This window comes from Phyllobates terribilis, unplaced genomic scaffold, assembly GCF_046119375.1.
Source record: "Phyllobates terribilis strain yellow unplaced genomic scaffold, ASM4611937v1 Scaffold_4__5_contigs__length_816908805, whole genome shotgun sequence".
In the NCBI taxonomy this organism is placed as follows: Eukaryota; Metazoa; Chordata; class Amphibia; order Anura; family Dendrobatidae; genus Phyllobates; species Phyllobates terribilis.
The window spans coordinates 169499816-169516738 of record NW_027362764.1 but is presented as its reverse complement, the minus strand read 5'-3'; the positions used below and the strand labels follow the sequence as shown (position 1 = coordinate 169516738).

Genomic DNA, 16923 nt, shown 5'->3' with positions numbered 1-16923 from the left:
TTTGGTAAATTCTAAAAATTTCATTTTTTTTCTCATTAATGTACACTCTGCACCCCATCTTGACTGAAAAAAAAACAGAAATGTAGAAATTTTTGCAAATTTATTAAAAAAGAAAAACTGAAATATCACATGGTCATAAGTATTCAGACCATTTGCTCAGTATTGAGTAGAAGCACCTTTTTGAGCTAGTACAGCCATGAGTCTTCTTGGGAATGGTGCAACAAGTTTTTCACACCTGGATTTGGGGATCCTCTGCCATTCTTCCTTGGAGACCCTCTCCAGTTCTGTCAGGTTGGATGGTGAACGTTAGTGGACAGCCATTTTCAGGTCTCTCCAGAGATGCTCAATTGGGTTAAGGTCAGGGTTCTGGCGGGGCCAGTCAGGAATGATCACAGAGTTGTTCTGAAGCCACTCCTTTGTTATTTTAGCTGTGTGCTTAGGGTCATTGTCTTGTTGGAAGGTGAACCTTCGGCTAAGTCTGAGGTCCAGAGCACTCTGGAAGACATTTTTATCCTGGATATCTCTGTACTTGGCCCCATTCATGTTTCCTTCAATTGCAACCTTTTGTCCTGTCCCTGAAGCTGAAAAACACCCCCATAGCATGATGCTGCCACCACCATGTTTCACTTTTGGGATTGTATTGGGCAGATGATAAGCAGTGCCTAGTTTTCTCCACACATACCGCTTAGAATTATCACCAAAAAGTGGTCTCATCAGACCAGAGAATCTTATTTCTCATAGTCTGGGAGTCCTTCATGTGTTTTTGAGCAAACTCTATGCGGGCTTTCATATGTCTTGCATATTTTTTTGCCTAAAATTCAAAGGAAGTGTGTCATCTTTAACTTTAGCCCTTTTAGAGATCATTTCATCTTCTACTTGCTTAACTGTTCACAAAACAGTCATTTTAACCAGGGGTGCCCAAACTTTTACATGCCACTGTAGATAGGGAGCATATTCAAAAGGCAGAATCTGCTATAAAATCAATGTCAAAAACTCTAAGTGAACATATCCCAAGGAGCGTTTTTTTCTGCTTAAATTGATTCAGAAACGTTTTTTTTAAGTTGAAACACGCCAATAATTGACATATTGCTTTAGGTTACAGATAGTAAAAAAACAGGACTGGGTGCATCATATGTGTATTTTACTAATGAAAAGAATAGGAAGTATATTCAAAGGGTACGTTCATACTGAGTTTTGTTTGTTTGAAGCCTTTTTTGTTGCAGTTTTTAGTGAGTTTTTAATGTTTCTCCTTGCAGAGAGTGACTTTTAGGATTGCTAATTCCTATAGGTGGCACTATAGTTCTATTCCTCTTCCTCCCTGAAGAGACAATTTGCATATTTCCCAGAGTCTCCTCACCTTGACATTCTTAAAATGTCACTCTCCGCAAGGAGAAACGTTACCCCTTGTATCCCGGTCAGATGCCTGTCACCTAGCCAAACCAGATCTCGCAATTTGCACTGATGATGGGCATTACCCTGAAACACAGTGTCTGCAAATGGAGATTCTGGTTCTGGCTTTTATCCTAAGTCATGTGACAAGGCTCGTTAGAGAGTTGATATTGACTTTTAGGATTGCTATTTCCTATAGGTGGCACTAGAGTTCTAGTCCTCTTCCTCCCTGAAGAGACAATTTGTATAGTGAGTTTTTGGCACAGTTTCTGTACCTCAATGTTACGTTCCCACGATGAGCTTTTGATGTTGCCGACTTTCTGCACCATTTCTGCACCTATTAAGTAAATTAGGTTACTTGTATTTTTTTATTGCGTTTTTGGGTGCATTTTTTATAAAACTTTTTCCCTCTCTTTTTGACATGTTATGTTTTAAACAAAGCTGCTTTGTTTTTGATACTTCCTGGGATTTGTCTTTGACAAAACTTTATTGATACAGTCATGTGCGGAATACATGTTTTTTTTTTATGCATTTCCTCAGCAGAAATGCACTAAAAATGCATGTGTTTTTTTACCTGCAAATTTTTCACTTCTAATGCAAGTCTAGTGGGAAAATCCACACAGAACCTACAAGAGAAATTGACATGCTACGGATATAAACACACACCGCAGAGTAAAAAAGAAGCACAGTGGGCATGAGATTTCTATAAATCCTATCTACTCTGCTGGAACTGTAAGACGATGCATTTTTGACGCAGTGAATATACACAGCGTGAAAAACTGTCCAAAAACTCATCGTGGGCACAGCCTAAGAATTCATGTTTCTTTTTCCACATGGAAAAAACAGCAACCTTCCCTACATTACTATGCACAATACTCACCCCCCAGAGGATGCAGGCGAACACACCTGAAAATTATGCATGTCAGAGAACAGATTCACTCTGTCGCCACCATTATAGTCTATGGCCCCATTGGTGCATATGTCCGAATCCCATTTCGCGGGGGGTTTGGACGCAACCCTCGACTAGATCCACGAAGGTGGAGATTCCTGCATGCCCCTCATTAAGACTGGTGTACAAAACACCAGTCTTAATTAATTTGTACCTTTAAGGACCTTTATGTCATCTTCTAAAAAAGGAATTTTCTATGTAATATTATGATTTATAACAGGGCTCAATCATCCATACAATGTTCATGTTTCTCTGAGCGCATTCTAGTCCTGGGAAAGAATAGATGACATTATTATAAAACTGTGCTCGCCTTGACCATTTACACAAATGTGGTTCCTATTACAGAGTATGTAACCTGTTCCAGTTGGAGGCTTACTTTAAGCATGCAAAGGCTTGGATGAATGAAAACCAATCCATGTGTTCATGTTCATCTCCAGCAGTCATACAAGAGCCATATATTAACCACCTGTAGCAAAATTAATACATTATTCAACCTTAAATGTTTCGTATTTTCCACAGTAAAAAGCTTAGGCAAGGCATAAGTTGTTAGTTTTAACAATGGCATCTGGATATTCCCAAATCGATCTTCATAGTCTTCAGAAAAAAGCAGACAAAATGTATCAACCATCCATAAACTCACTCACCCAAAATCATCCCTCTGCCATTCCTCATTCATATTAAGTTTTTCTTTTCTTTTTTTTTTCATTTAAAGCATCTAGTCAATTTTTTACAGTGAAGAAAAAGCAAATATATAAAAAGACCTAGAAAAGTAATAAGGAATACACTATAACTGGTCTAAAAGGTATTGGTTTTACACATTGGACAATCCCTTGTACTTAAAAGGGTCCCTGACAATTGGCGATCACATAGTGTTTCACTACTGGGAACCCCATCAATCTCTTACAGGGGAGATGGAGCATTATAGAATACCTTTGCTAATCAATGGGTTGTCTGTATAATACAGAACAGGGCAGGTCCTCGAGAACAAGAGACACTGCTTGTAATCACTCCAACTGTAACAAACGTACTTGTCCCTGCTCCCACACTGGCTGCCTTCACTACCTGACTCAGCCACACAGACTGTGTGGGCAGCGCATACAGCTTGGGAGGAGGTGGTAAATCATGTACACTCGTCCACCTCTACCCCCCAACTCCAACTGCTTTGCCATCAACTCCTCTTGGAAGAAAGAAGTGGAATGTTTCCTTCTGCTGAAGCCATTAATAAATGAATACAAGTAAAATAAAATATGTTAAAAAAAAGGTTCTGCCGACTGGCCAATCACTAGCCAATGGCAAGCAGATTTAGTGGCTAATTGGACTCATGGTGTCCATTTAAATCTTTATAGTTTCCCGTCACTTGCCTGCTACTTCAATGGATGCTTTGGTGGGCTTACTATTTGATTGACTTTCTGTGTTCTGGCCCAGTTTCTGTGCCTTGATTACTCTTGAATATCTCTCAGATACCTCTCTGGTCTTCACCGTGAACTATTTGATACTCTTCTGCCTCACGTCTCTGTCTTGCTCCCTTGACTAAAACCCGACTTTTCCCCTGACTATGATACTTGGTATTTGTTTCTGTGAACCTCTTTCCCTTAACTCACTTCACAGGCCAGCAGCTACTGAGTGAACAGAATCGGGAGACTGTTGCCGTAAAGGATACATCTTTGAAGAGGAGTGAAAGGCTCGATACAGTCGTCCACTTGAGTCATGCCAAATGGAGTTGCTTGTACAAAGTCTGACTGTGAAAGTCAATTTTGAGTTGATGGATTCTTTACATTCACTCCAGACAAAAAAATGAAGATCCTGAATTCCTTACCAGGATATATGAAAATGGCAATAGTGCTAACTTCATGGATCCACTTTTTTTTTCTCCATAGGCAATATAATCAATGCATAGGAGTCAGCTAAAGCTGGGAAGAAACTAAGCAGCATCACACTTTGCAAGCACTACTGCTGTTTTATTCCAATGATCGGTGGGGTCCTAGAGGCCAGAATACTGCTGGAAAGACATAAATGGCCTGTCCTAGTAATAGATCACCATTGTCTATTCTGGAACAACCAATTAACGGAATTTTAGAGAGCTAATTAAAGGGAATCTGTCAGCAAGTTTTTGTTACCTTATCTGAGAGCAGTGTAAAGGCCCCGTCACACATAACGAGATCGCTAGCGAGATCGCTGATGAGTCACGGTTTGGTGACGCAATAGCGATCTCGCTAGCGATCTCGTTATGTCTGACAGGTAGCAACGATCAGGCCCCTGCTGTGAGATCGCTGATCGTTACAAAGCTTCCTGGACCATTCCTGGGTCGTTGCGCTCCCGCTGGGCAGTGTGCATCGCTGTATTTGACACCTTGTCAACGACCTCGCTAGCGATTCAGAACTGAGACACGTAGAGGTGCATAAATTGGACTTTTCTGCGTTCATCGTCCCCGATTGGTGGTCGCTACTGCGTCCTTGTTTTTTCAGATCCCACCAGCGTTCTCCGGCTGTGACTCTACTTTCAAGAAATCAGACATCTTTAGTGAGGTAGGTATTGTTTGGGGTCTCAAATGAGTTTCCATTTTTAATTCATTTATAGGACATCTACCAATTATCTGCTATCATTGCTCTTCAGGGAGGGAGGGCTTGGCTTCAATAGCGATCTCGTTAGCGATCTCGTTATGTGTGACGGGGCACCAGGACCGTTAAAATATTGGCAGCAGTTGTCGCGGCAGGTCTTCGCATCATGGGTGTTTCTGCCATGTCCCACTGGTTGAAGGCCTGCAATTGCAGGATCGTTTGCACGCCATTCACCGAGCTCCACTTCCCCATTGGCTCGGTCCACAGAGTCCACAAAGCCAGGCGGACAGTACGTAATTGCATCACGTCGACGAAGAAAGTTTTGAAGCGTGCAACAGGCCAAAAGAACAGAGTCTATTGATTTAAGCTTCATGTTAATTGGCGTGTGAAAAACTCTGAAGCGGTTGGCTACGACAGCGTGTCAGAAAACGTGCTGTGTGGGTGTGTGTGCACGAGACCCCTAAAATATCTGCCCATGCAAAAGCATATATATACAAATAGAAGCCAAGCCCTCCCTCCCTGAAGAGCAATGATAGCAGATAATTGGTAGATGTCCTATAAATGAATTAAAAATGGAAACTCATTTGAGACCCCAAACAATACCTACTTCGCTAAAGATGTCTGATTTGTTCAAAGTGGAGTCACAGCCGGAGAACGCTGGTGGGATCTGAAAAAACGAGGACGCAGTAGCGACCACCAATCGGGGACGATAAACGCAGAAAAGTCCAATTTATGCACCTCTACGTGTCTCAGCTCTGAATCGCTAGCGAGGTCGTTGACAAGGTGTCAAATACAGCGATGCACACTGCCCAGCGGGAGCGCAACGACCCAGGAATGGTCCAGGAAGCTTTGTAACGATCAGCGATCTCACAGCAGGGGCCTGATCGTTGCTACCTGTCAGACATGACGAGATCGCTATTGCGTCACCAAAACGTGACTCATCAGCGATCTCGCTAGCGATCTCGTTATGTGTGACAGGGCCTTAATGTAGGTAAAGGGAAGCTGAATCCAACAATGTATCACTTAGATTACTGGGTGCAGTTGTACTGACAAAATGAGAGCTTTTAGAATTAGAATGAAGCAGAGCTGAGAAAGCCAACCTCGCCCACACCAGGATCACTGTGTACAAAGTCCATAGACAGTGAGATGCTTAGCTGCTGGACTAGTCCGGCAATGTGAATCTCTTAGTGATAAATCCTTTACAGTTAGTAGACAACACCATGCATTTTGACAAGTGATACAACCCTTAATTCTGTATTTCAGCCTCTATCTCCTGCTGTCTTCAAATTACATAGCAAAAAACCTGCTGACAGATTCCCTATAAAGTACACAAGGATCAAAATTCCCAGAGTTGTCCATTGGGTATTTCTGTAAATTTTAGACCTGGTTTATTTTTAATTGAACTCAATGTTGAGAAAAAATGTTTTCATCATATTTTATTATCTATTCTTGTTCATGTGTCTATATGGAATTACGTTTTGCACTCTCTTAATTGTACTTTATTTGAAAGTTTCTGAAAATGGTGTATGAAAGCTAGTCGTGTTACTTTTTTGGGATAGATGAGTTAGAGCTCCTACCCTTTTGCTGTTTTCTTCTTCTTGTGCACTTCTAAATTCATGCTCCAAGTCAATGTCATTGAAGAGCCCCACTTCTTCACAGTTTTTCAAGAAACGAGTTGGAGTTGGTGTCTGGTCTGCGGAAGAACAAGTTTACAATGTAATGATTGTAATTACGTATAATAGAAAAAAATGCAAGTATATCTATCTAGACATATACTGTAATGGTGTGATAAATGTGATTTTCCATATTACTTTAGGATAATCTTTTTCTTATAAGTCAGTTATGGTTTGAAAGAGAAACAAATTCAGCTTTGTTTAATCACTATCACTATCTATCTATCTATCTATCTATCTATCTATCTACCACATGTACCGTATATACTATATTTCTTACTTATCTATCTCACGTCTATCTTAGAGTCATCTATTATGCAGACGCCAAAAGAAAACTTTATTCTTGGTCACGCTTATAAGGGGATCTGCAAGTATCCATACTCACCCCTTTCAAGTTATGTTATGTTGTATGATAATGCACAGTGTGTTTAATTGAAACTGAATTTTTTTATGTCTAATGTGGTGAATCTGTTAAATTTATGCAATAATATGCACAGAGCTCCTAGCGCTTAGAGTAGGAATTGGAACTGTTCATGGTTGATGACACCAGAAAAGACATCCTGCAGGAGGAGGCATCAGTCAGAGAGGGCCATAATTGGTTCTTTGCTAATATAGTGCCATCATATTTCATAGTGCTTTATAGACATTATCATCAATGTCCCCATTGGGGCTCACAATGTAAATTCCCTATCAGTATGTCTTTGGAGAAGGTAACTGAAGCAAACAAGGGGAGAACATACAAACTCCTTGCAGATGTTGTGTTTGGTGGGATTTGACCCCAGCGCTGCAAAGCAACAGTGCTAACCCCAGAGCCGACGTGTTGATTCTTACTTGACAGTGGCCAATAGGTGAAGTTGGAAGTGCATCCATAAAAGCGAGTGTTTTTGATCCTTATAGCTAATGTATGGACAGCAAGCGCATGTGAGACAGTAGGACCTACAGAGAGACTGGGCAGAGCTCTGGGTTGAGACAGCCAATAAGGACCATGCTTAAAAAGACCAGTATTGGTTGAAACATTGCATTTGATCTGGTGAATAAACACCCTCAGTTGTAACAAATATAAAGTGCTGGGATCATTGATCTTTTGGGGTGGACTCTATAAAGAAGTAAGGGGAGTCACTGAAATCTGGGTAGAAGTGGAATCGACAATAGAGCTTGTTTCCCAAGGCCTGATCGTATACCATTAGGCTATGTGCCCATGACCAGGATATAGCAGCATTTTAGATGCAGCATATTTTCGCTGCTTCCAAAATGCTGCGTTCCATCACGCAAGTAAATCCGCATGTGTTCATTGAACAATATGGATTTAACACATCCAATACATTCTATTGTGAAAATTTTGGTTGCGGAGTAGCGTCTCCGCAACAGAAATTGACATGCTGCGACTCGTAAACCAGCACCCCGGGTGAGTTTACACAGCATCAAATAGAAGCACAGTGGGCATGGGATTTCTATAAATACTATATATACTGTATAGAGCACGATGCGGGGCCCTTTATACTGTATGGAGGACTATGTGAGGCAATCATACTGTATGAAGGACTTTGTGGGGCCATTATTCTGTATGGAGGGTATGTGGGGTCATTATACTGTATGGAGCACTATGCGGGGCCCTTTATACTGTATGGATGACTATATGGAGCCATTATACTTTATGGAGCACTATGTGGGGCCATTATACTGTATGGATGACTATGTGGAGCCATTATACTATATGGAGCACTATGTGGGGCCATTATACTGTATGGAAGACTATGTGAGGCCATTATACTGTATGGAGCTGTATGGAGGACTATGTGGGGTCATTATACTGTATGGAGGACTATGTGAGGCCATTATACTGTATGGAGCTGTATGGAGGACTATGTGGGCCATTATACTGTATGGAGGACTATGTGAGGCCATTATACTGTATGGAGCACTATGTGAGGCCATTATACTGTATGGAGCACTATGTGGGGCCACTATACTGTATGGAGCACTATGTGGGACTATTATACTGTATGGAGCACGATGTGGGGCCATTATACTGTATGGATCACTATGTGAGGCCATTATACTGTATGGAGCACTATGTGGGACCATTATACTGTATGGAGGACTATGTGGGGTCATTATACTGTATGGAGCACTATGTGAGGCCATTATACTGTATGGAGCACTATGTGGGGCCATTATACTGTAAGGAGCACTATGTGGGGCGATTATACTGTATGGAGCACTATGTGGGGCCATTATACTGTATGCAGCATTATGTGGGGCCCATTATTCTGTTTGGAGCATTATGTAGGGCGATTATACTGTATGGAGGGCTGTGTGGGGATTACAGTTGGAGAATCATACTGTGATGGGGTCACTATTCTTTGTTGGGGGGATTGAGGGGGAGGGGTACAGTAGGGTCATCATACCTTGCATGTGGAGGGTATTCTGGAGGAATTCACAGTGGGAGTATCATACTGTGTTAGGGGGCTCTTTTGCTTGCATCATACTTTATTATCTGTGCTATTCAAGGTTTTTTATCTTTTGTTATTACATATTTAAATTAGACCATTGTATTATATGCTTTTTACTGCTCTTACATAACATATTACATTATTTCAATATTTTATCCTAAGATCTATTAATTAAAGTGTAGTTTGATCGTGGGACATCCCCTTTAAGTTTTCTTCCATATGAAAAAGTTAATCGTTATATTTGATAATAAGGAAAAACTTTCTCAATTGTAAGAATTTTTTTAATAAATATCTGACATCCCTGCAATAGAGGTACAAATTATTGGAGTGTGTTGCTGTATATGAATTAACAAACAATTAAGACTTTTTTATTCACATGGTAATTAGTAAAATTAGGAATAAGGGAGAAATGTAGACTACAGAACGACAATTCAATTTACACTTGGTTCACACAGGCTTTTTCTATCAAATTCCAACTGAGTTATGTGCAATTGCAAACTTGCAGAGAAAAAAATGTTTTGTTTTGTTATTTTTCATTTCAAATCCTTGTTAAAAAATAACCTAATAGTCAGCCACATCATTAAAAAAAAAAAAAAGTTAAATTTTTATTCTCTGAACATTTTACTTATGGGCTTGTTCTCATGCTCTCTAGCAGTAGCACATCATTCCCCAGCCTCTAGACTTCCAGACTGCCGGGGCGCTGGCTATCCTGTTTGAGGAACAGTTTAGGACAGCAGTGTCATTTTTCCGCTCGCCTGAACTGTGTGGGGTCCTTATGCTGTTATATGAGGCAGTATGAGGAAGCCTCGCCTTGTAGCACCAGAAGTACAGTGAGGCATGAAAGAGGTGGCCATAATTGGAAGTAAAGTGCAACCCAGTAATACCAGCCAGCCTCAGGGCAGCACTATACATGTTCGGCTATTGCTCCTAGAAGTGGTGGCCTGTCCCTTGGCAATAAGCTGTAGACAATTCAAAGTCCAATAGACTGATGGAGATAGCCAAGAACATTGCTCAGCTATCATCGCCACTACTGTAGACTTAGAATAGAGTTAATGCATCACCGCTGATCCATTCAAACTGGGACTTGGGGAACATATCCTCGCAATTTGTGGGGATCCCAATAATGGAATACCCAGTGATCAGCAACTTATAACCTATATACAGAAGTCCCCGAAATCTACCTGCCTATCATTCTGAATATAGATAGGTTTAGTAGTTGCAAACTGTAGGTACTCCTTTTATTTGATTGATTAATCCAAACTTGCCATAAATCCTGATAAGTGACCATTGTTTGGTATTTTAGCAGTATGGAGCATTCAGATCTGCAAAATACAAATTTCTGTAAAATACTGTAAAAATAACTACGTCTGATTTCTATAACAGCATCACTTAAAGAACTGTATCACATCTTTAAGTTTTACAGTTCCTCAAAGGGTTAAAATAGAATTCTGAAACAATAAGATTGGTATTTACTCTGGAAATAAATTATAATTAAATCTGCAAAACAAAAGCATAAAGTGAGAAAATAAAATGTGTTAAAATTAATCTGTTGTCAAAATGTAGGAGTGGAGAAAGAACAAAAATTGGGAAATAACAAATAGGAGCAAAATATATGCAAAATTATTCATAAAGTATTTCTATATCTGATGACACACTGTTCCAGTCACCTGAATGCTGCAGCCAATCACATGCTTCAGTGTTCCTGTCACATCCAGACTGTGTAGTCCTCACTTCCAACCATCGCTGACCACAACCTGCTCTGGATTTACATGAATGGCAGGAGGTGAGTATGCCTCCATTTGCCCGGGCAGATGCTGTGGGTTTCTGTGTGAATCCTTGAAGAACAAGATTTTGACGGGAACCTCGACAATGCCCTGACAGAGCCATGCCCTTCATGAAGCCGATGGAGTCATTATGGGCACTGTCTGTCTGTAATGCACATGTCCGGACTGACTGGCGTGTCCGTGATTAGTGATTCCACTGTGCCATGAACCGGAGAGTGCCTGGAGGGGCGTAACTAAGTATCTGCCCGATCCGACCAAGGTCGCACAACGGCATACTACGCCAGTGCACCAGGGAGGAACCGAGCAGAGGGACCAGGTGCCCCTCCAGGTAAGACCCCGGACACGGCTGTTGACCCACACCGGGAATACAGGAACAAGCAGGCTAGAGTGCAGGCTGAGTAGGGTCCAGTACAGACTGGGAGACGGGTTCAGAACCGCAGATGCGGTAATCAAGCAGAGCAAAGCGAAACAGCAGGTGCGGTAGACAAGGACGAGCAGAGCAAAACCGCAGATGCGGTACACAAGGCTGAGCAGAACGAAACCGCAGACGCGGTACACAAGGCTGAGCAGAGCAAAACCGCAGACGCGGTAGACAAGGCTGAGCAGAGCAAAACCGCAGACGCTTTAGACAAGGCTGAGCAGAGCAAAACCGCAGACGCGGTGGACAAGGATGAGCAGAGCAAAACCGCAGACGCTCTGGACAGGGCTGAGCAGAGCAAAACCGCAGACGCGGAAGACAAGGCTGAGCAGAGCGAAACCGCAGACGCGGTAGACAAGGCTGAGCAGAGCGAAACCGCAGACACGGTAGACAAGGCTGAGCAGAGCGAAACCGCAGACGCGGTAGACAAGGCTGAGCAGAGTGAAACCGCAGACGCGGTAGACAAGGCTGAGCAGAGTGAAACCGCAGACGCGGTAGACAAGGCTGAGCAGAGCAAAACCGCAGACGCGGTGGACAAGGCCGAGCAGAGCAAAACCGCAGACGTGGTGGACAAGGCTGAGCAGAGCAAAACCGCAGACGCGGTGGACAAGGCCGAGCAGAGCAAAACCGCAGACGTGGTGGACAGGGCTGAGCAAAGCAAAACCGCAAGTGCGGTGGGCAAGACTGAGCGGGCAGGAACCGCCGAAGCGGTAAGTAAGACAGGACAGAGATAAATCGCCGAAGCGGTAAATAAAGATAAAGCAAAGGGGACAGGACTCTGTTCACACGGAACAGACTGGAAAAGAAAGGCAGAACCAGAAACACACAAGGTACTTGCAAAGAAGTAGCGAAAGGACTCCAACTCACAAACGGAAGTACAATGACAACGAGTAGAAGTTAGGTGCAGGTTCAGACTCTACAGAAAAAGGGAGCAAATAGACATAAAGACAAAACAGGTAAGAAGCTAGGAGACAGTTCAGACAAGAACAGTAACTGCGACAAAATGCAGAAACGACCCTAGGTAAAGCCAAGTGCTGATTCAGACAGTGCAGAAAAAGGGAACAAACGGACATAAAGACAAAACAGGTAGGAAGCTAGGAGACAGTTCAGACAGGAACTGTACTGCAACAAATACAGGAGCGAGTCTGGGTATGCGGCCCCCAGAGGTCGAGACGAACAGGCTAGGAGCATGTTCAGACAGGCCTGGAAATACAGCCTCCAGGAAGACAGACAGACAGCTGGCTAGAGTACACAGACAGGACACAGTTCAGACACAGGAACTGATACCGCAAGGCAGAAAACATAGACAGGACCTGGCACATCAGTGACAAGAAGCCAACTGACAGAACAAGATGCTCAGGCATGGATTCCAAGGAGGAGCTGGTTTAAATACCAGATGACAGACAGCAATAGCCTGAGGACGCATTAGGGGTGTGTCTGCAGCAGCTACAAGAAACAGGAAGTTCAGCGGGCGTCGCCCTAAGCAGCCAGAGCAGAGCAAAGCAGACAGTATGGAAAAAAGCCAGAATGGCAGTCTGGACTGGAAATCAAGTGCGCGCTCTTGCACAGTGGTAGATGGACCACTATGCAAGGACACCGCCAGGTATGTTACAGTACCCCCCCCCTTACGCCCCCTCTTCTTCAGGCCTGCCAGAATCTTCCGCAGGGAATTTGAGGGCCAATCCTTCTCTTCAAGGAGATTACTTCTACTGTCCACAGGAAGAGACAAAACTGGTCTCATCTGGGTAGCTAGGATGCTACCTCCTATCCAGCCATCCTCAGCAACAGACGAAACGGGTGGAGTACCAGGAACAGCACACAAGGAAGTCTCTCTCCACTTATTATCAGGTAGCACCCCAGAGGGTTCAGGAGACAACTGGAAGTTATCCGCTGGGTTGGAGGGGTGCAGAGACTCGGGGGTAACCTCTCCTTCGGGATACATCTTGTCAAGCTCACAGGATGAAATGGGCGAGGTATCAGGTACAAGGTGTAGAAAAGTCACTGTCCCTTTGTTATCTGGTGGTACCCCGGAGGATTCAGGAAACAACTGGAGGTCCTCCGCCGGGTCGGAAGAGTGCAGAGACTCGGGGGTAACCTCTGCTTTGGAGTACACTAGGTCGGACTCACTGGACGAAGCGGGCGAGGTATCAGGTACAAAGTATAGGAAAGTCTCTGTCCATTCGCTACCACGTAGCACCCCGAAGGGTTCAGGAGACAACTGGAGGTCCTCCGCCTGGTCGGAGGGGAGTAGAGACTCGGGGGTAACCTCTGCTTCGGAGTACACTAGGTCGGACTCACTGGACGAAGCGGGCGAGGTATCAGGTACCAGGTGCAGGGAAGTCTCTCTCCATTTGTCATCAAGTGGTATCCCGGAGGATTCAGGAGGCAACAGCGGGTCCTCCACCAGGTTGTAGAGGTGCACGGACTCAGAGGTAATCACTGCTTCGGAGTACCCTTGGTCAGGCTCACCGAGTAAAGTGGGTGAAGTATCAGATACCGGGTGCAGGAAGTCCTCCTGTGTGGATTCTGGGTGGGCAGCAGTCTCTTCGGGCAGGAGAACTGGTGCGCTACCCACGCACATTACCCGTCGGGGCTGCTCCGGGATACTGGGAAGTAAAGCTTCAGCAGGGACTTCAAGGTTGGGGTCAGGAGGTCTTTAGGAGGACAGACCCAGGCGTGACGGATAACCTCTACGCCTAGCACGTCTGGATTGCCTCTTGAGGTTGGGAGAAGTATTCCGGAGAGCGTATTCATCCTGTATGGATTCTGGCTGGGCAGTAGTCTCTTCGGGCAGGAGGACTAGTGCGCTACCCACACACATTACCCATCGGGGCTGCTCCGGGATATTGGAAAGTGATGCTTCAGCAGGGGCTTCCGGGTTAGGGTCATCGAAGACCATTAGAAAGGCCACCAGGAAGGCCTGCAGGTCCAGGACGATAGGATCCTGTGCGTCCCAAAGGGGGGTGATCCATTTCAAGGCATCACCCGCTAGGTAAGACAACATGAATCCCACCTTAACCCGATCGGTGGGAAAATAAAGAGGGTAGAACTTGAAGTGTAGCATGCATTGCTCCACAAATGCACGACTCTGTCTTGGATCCCCATAGTACCGTGGTGGATCTGCAGGAACAGGTGCAGAAAGCTCCATCTGGACGGGTGCGTAATTCGCCTGGAACTCAGCTTGTAGCAAAAAAAAAAAATAATAATAAATTTCTTCTAGATGCACGTATTCACTGGAAAACGTCTCAGAGAGCGAAGGCCGTGGGGCTCAAAGGGAACCATGGCCTGAGCATGCTGTAATGCACACGCCCAGACTGACTGGCGTGTGCGTGATTAGTGATTCCACTGTGCCATGAACTGGAGAGTGCCTGGAGGGGCATAACTAAGTATCTGCCCGATCCGACCAAGGTCGCACGACGGCATACGACGCCAGTGCACCAGGGAGGAACCGAGCAGAGGGACCAGGTGCCACTCCAGGTCAGACCCCGGACACGGCTGTTGACCCACACCGGGGAATACAGGAACAGGCAGGCTAGAGTGCAGGCTGGGTAGGGTCCAGTACAGACTGGGAGACGGGTTCAGAGCCGCAGATGCGGTAATCAAGCAGAGCAAAGCGAAACAGCAGGTGCGGTAGACAAGGCCGAGAAGAGCAAAACCGCAGATGCGGTGGACAAGGCCAAGCAGAGCAAAACCACAGACGCGGTGGACAAGGCTTAGCAGAGCGAAACCGCAGACGCGGTGGACAGGGCTGAGCAGAGCAAAACCGCAGACGCGGTAGACAAGGCTGAGCAGATCGGAAACCGCAGACGCAGTAGACAAGGCTGAGCAGAGCGAAACCGCAGACGCGGTAGACAAGGCTGAGCAGAGCGAAACCGCAGACGCGGTAGACAAGGCTGAACAGAGCAAAACCGCAGACGCGGTAGACAAGGCTGAGCAGAACGAAACCGCAGACGCGGTAGACAAGGCTGAGCAGAGCAAAACCGCAGACGCGGTAGACAAGGCTGAACAGAGCGAAACCGCAGACGCGGTAGACAAGGCTGAGCAGAACGAAACCGCAGACGCGGTAGACAAGGCTGAGCAGAGTGAAACCACAGACGCGGTAGACAAGGCTGAGCAGAGCAAAACCGCAGACGCGGTAGACAAGGCTGAGCAGAGCAAAACCGCAGACGCGGTGGACAAGGCTGAGCAGAGCAAAACCGCAGACGCGGTAGACAAGGCTGAGCAGAGCGAAACCGCAGACGCGGTAGACAAGGCTGAGTAGAGTGAAACTGCAGACACGGTAGACAAGGCTGAGCAGAGCGAAACCGCAGACGCGGTAGACAAGGCTGGGCAGAGCGAAACCGCAGACGCGGTAGACAAGGCTGAGCAGAGCGAAACCACAGACGCGGTAGACAAGGCTGAGCAGAGTGAAACCGCAGACGTGGTAGACAAGGCTGAGCAGAGCAAAACTGCAGACGCGGTAGACAAGGTTGAGCAGAGCAAAACCGCAGACGCGGTGGACAAGGCCGAGCAGAACAAAACCGCAGACGCGGTGGACAAGGCTGAGCAGAGCAAAACGCAGACGCGGTGGACAAGGCCGAGCAGAGCAAAACCGCAAACGCGGTGGACAGGGCTGAGCAAAGCAAAACCGCAAGTGCGGTGGACAAGACTGAGCGGGCAGGAACCACCGAAGCGGTAAGTAAGACAGGACAGAGATAAATCGCCGAAGCGGTAAACAAAGAAAAAGCAAAGGGGACAGGACTCTGTTCACACGGAACAGACTGGAAAAGAAAGGCAGAACCAGAAACACACAAGGTACTTGCAAAGAAGTAGCGAAAGGACTCCAACTCACAAACGGAAGTACAATGACAATGAGTAGAAGTTAGGTGCAGGTTCAGACTCTACAGAAAAAGGGAGCAAATAGACATAAAGACAAAACAGGTAAGAAGCTAGGAGACAGTTCAGACAAGAACAGTAACTGCGAGAAAATGCAGGAACGACCCTAGGTAAAGTCAAGTGCTGATTCAGACACTGCAGAAAAAGGGAACAAACGGACATTAAGACAAAACAGGTAGGAAGCTAGGAGACAGTTCAGACAGGAACTGTACTGCAACAAATACAGGAGCGAGTCTGGGTATGCGGCCCCCAGAGGGCGAGACGAACAGGCTAGGAGCGTGTTCAGACAGGCCTGGAAATACAGCCTCCAGGAAGACAGACAGACAGCTGGCTAGAGTACACAGACAGGACACAGTTCAGACACGGGAACTGATACCACAAGGCAGAAAACATAGACAGGACCTGGCACATCAGTGACAAGAAGCCAACTGACAGAACAAGATGCTCAGGCATGGATTCCAAGGAGGATCTGGTTTAAATACCAGATGACAGACAGCAATAGGCTGAGGACGCATTAGGGGTGTGTCTGCAGCAGCTACAAGAAAAAGGAAGTTCAGCGGGTGTCACCCTAAGCAGCCTAAGCAGACAGTATGGAAAAAAGCCAGAATGGCAGTCTGGACTGGAAATCAAGTGCGCGCTCTTGCACAGTGGGAGATGGACCACTATGCAAGGACGCCACCAGGTATGTTACACTGTCCTTCTTATATGATAGTATTAATCTCTGTCAGACTTGGACAAACTATTGGTCTGTCACGTTTTTATGCATGTCTGAAAAAGACAAATACTGCTAGGATGGAGGTCAGTGTCCAAAGTGACTCGCCCGA

General features: G+C 45.3%; 1 protein-coding gene across 3 annotated transcripts in view; it reads right to left on the bottom strand.

The window, feature by feature from the left end:
- The window catches only part of CREB5 (cAMP responsive element binding protein 5), a 613433-nt gene that overhangs the window by 458170 nt on the left and 138340 nt on the right, over window positions 1-16923 (bottom strand). For all 3 annotated transcript variants that reach the window (XM_073677914.1, XM_073677916.1, XM_073677917.1), the window contains exon 4: window positions 6474-6589. In XM_073677914.1, coding sequence (XP_073534015.1) covers window positions 6474-6589 — 116 coding nt within the window. The remainder of the gene's footprint in view (window positions 1-6473; window positions 6590-16923) is intronic.